Source organism: Malassezia sympodialis, genomic scaffold (genome assembly GCF_000349305.1).
Source record: "Malassezia sympodialis ATCC 42132 genomic scaffold, msy_sf_44, whole genome shotgun sequence".
Lineage (NCBI taxonomy): Eukaryota > Fungi > Basidiomycota > Malasseziomycetes > Malasseziales > Malasseziaceae > Malassezia > Malassezia sympodialis.
In genome coordinates this window covers 1-1,839 of record NW_017387841.1, presented here as the reverse complement: position 1 = coordinate 1,839, position 1,839 = coordinate 1, and the positions used below count along the sequence as shown (strand labels likewise).

At 76.7% G+C, this 1,839-nt stretch overlaps 1 pseudogene across 1 annotated transcript; it reads right to left on the bottom strand.

The window, feature by feature from the left end:
- Positions 1-2: 2 nt before the first annotated feature.
- MSY001_3512 lies at positions 3-1,763 on the bottom strand (annotated as a pseudogene). Its single transcript has one exon. A coding segment is annotated over exon 1 (1,761 nt).
- Between the last annotated feature and the right edge of the window lie 76 nt (positions 1,764-1,839).

The window sequence follows — 1,839 nt, the reverse complement described above, 5'->3', positions numbered from 1 at the left end:
GCGTGCGAGCTCGACGAGCGCGTCGGCGCACGGCAGCGGGGGCGCGGCGCCGTCGTCGCGTGGCGGGGGGCGTGCGCGAGGACGGGGAGCACGAGGGCGAGTGCGCTGGCTGGCGGCATGGTCGGGACGAGCGCAAGGAGCGTGCGCGGCGCGTCGGGGTGCGCGCCGCGGCGTACCGCGTGCGCGACGAGCGCGGGCGCCGTCGCGCCCAGCAGGACACGCAGGGCGTGCTGGGGCCGCGAGCTGGCGGCGTGCGCGATGGCGGCGATGCACTGCAGGGCCATGGGCGCGTCGTGGTCGTCGCGCAGGTGGCCCGCGAGGAGGAACGCGTAGCGCTCGAGCACGTCGCTGCTCACGGGGATGCGCTCGTCGAGGCTCGTGAGCACGAGCATGAGGCTGACGAGTGCATGGCCTGTGCGCCGCGTGACCATGTCGCCGGCGCGCGCGCGCAGCGCGTCGGCCATCTCGACCATGGCGCTGAGGAAGCCCTGCACGACGCGGTGCGCGGTCGGGGGGTGCGCGTGCGCGGCGGCGCAGGCGCGTGCGCTCATGTCGCGGAGGAGCGGGAGCGTCGGTGTCAGCAGGTACGCGGCGTCGTCCTCGCGCTGCGCGTACTCGGCGAGCGTGTGGAAGAGGACGGCGAGCAGGTCGAGCTGCAGCGCTGCGCCGCACACCTCGACCATATCGACCATGGCGCGCCAGGCCGTGCGGAAGAGCGCTGCGCGCTCGCTCGTCGGCGCGGCATGCGACTCGGGGAGGCGCCGCGCCCACGCGAGGAGCATGCGCCACAGGCGCCCGAGCGGCGTGTGCGGCATCTCGGCGTCGTCGATGCGCCCGTCGTCCAGCTCGAGCAGGCGCTCGCGCATCGAGTGCACGAGCGCGCGCACCATGTCGAGCGCTGCGCGCTGCAGGGCGGGCGCCTCGTGCAGCAGCACGCGGTGCACGACGCGCACGAGCTCGTCAAACGCGGCGGGGTGCAGGAGGAATGCGCCGCTGTACTTGGCGTCCACGAGCACGGGGAGCGCGCGGCCGACGATGGCGCGCGCGGCCGGGTCGGCGTCCTCGCTGCACAGCGTCTCGAGCGCGAGCGCGTACAGCGCGAGGAACGTGCGGCTCGGCTCGTCGTGCGCCGGCGCGAGCGTCGCGCGCGCGACGGGCTCGTGCGCCTCGCACACGGCCGTGAGGGCCTGCAGCAGCGTGGCCCACGCGGGCGCGAACGCGGCGAGCAGGTGCGCCTGCTGCAGAGGGCGCAGCGCGCTGTCCGCGCGCGCCGGCGGCAGGAGCGTGTCCGCCTCGTCGAGCGCGGCGCTCGCGTCGGCGCGCAGCACCGCGTACGCGGTGAGGGCCGCGGCCCACGCATGCGCGAGGTGGCCGACGTGCGGCGCCACGAGCGCCGCGCACGCCGGCGCGAGCGCCATGTGCGCCCACGCCGCGAGCACGGCGAGCTTGAGGTAGGCGATCGCGCCCGGCGCGATGGCCAGCTCGCCCAGCTGCGGCATGTCGGCCTTCTGCGCCTGCTCCCACGTCTCGTGCATGCGGCGCACGAGGCGGCTGGTCGGCGCGACGTCGAGGCCTGCGCCGAGGCCCTCGGCGCCCACGGCGAGCGCCGCGGCGAGCACCTCGGGCGTGCTGTCCGCGCCGAACGCCGCCGCGAGGGCGGCCGCGAGCGGCGCCTCGTACTGCGCGAGCAGGCGCGCATCGGCCCACTCGGGATCGCGCGTCTCGCGCCACAGCGCGAGCACCTCGCGCACGACGCGCAGGCCCTGGCGCCGCACGGCGCAGTGCGTCGCGGTGCTCGCACTGCATGTGAGCTGGATCAGGTCGCCGACGCGGTGGCTC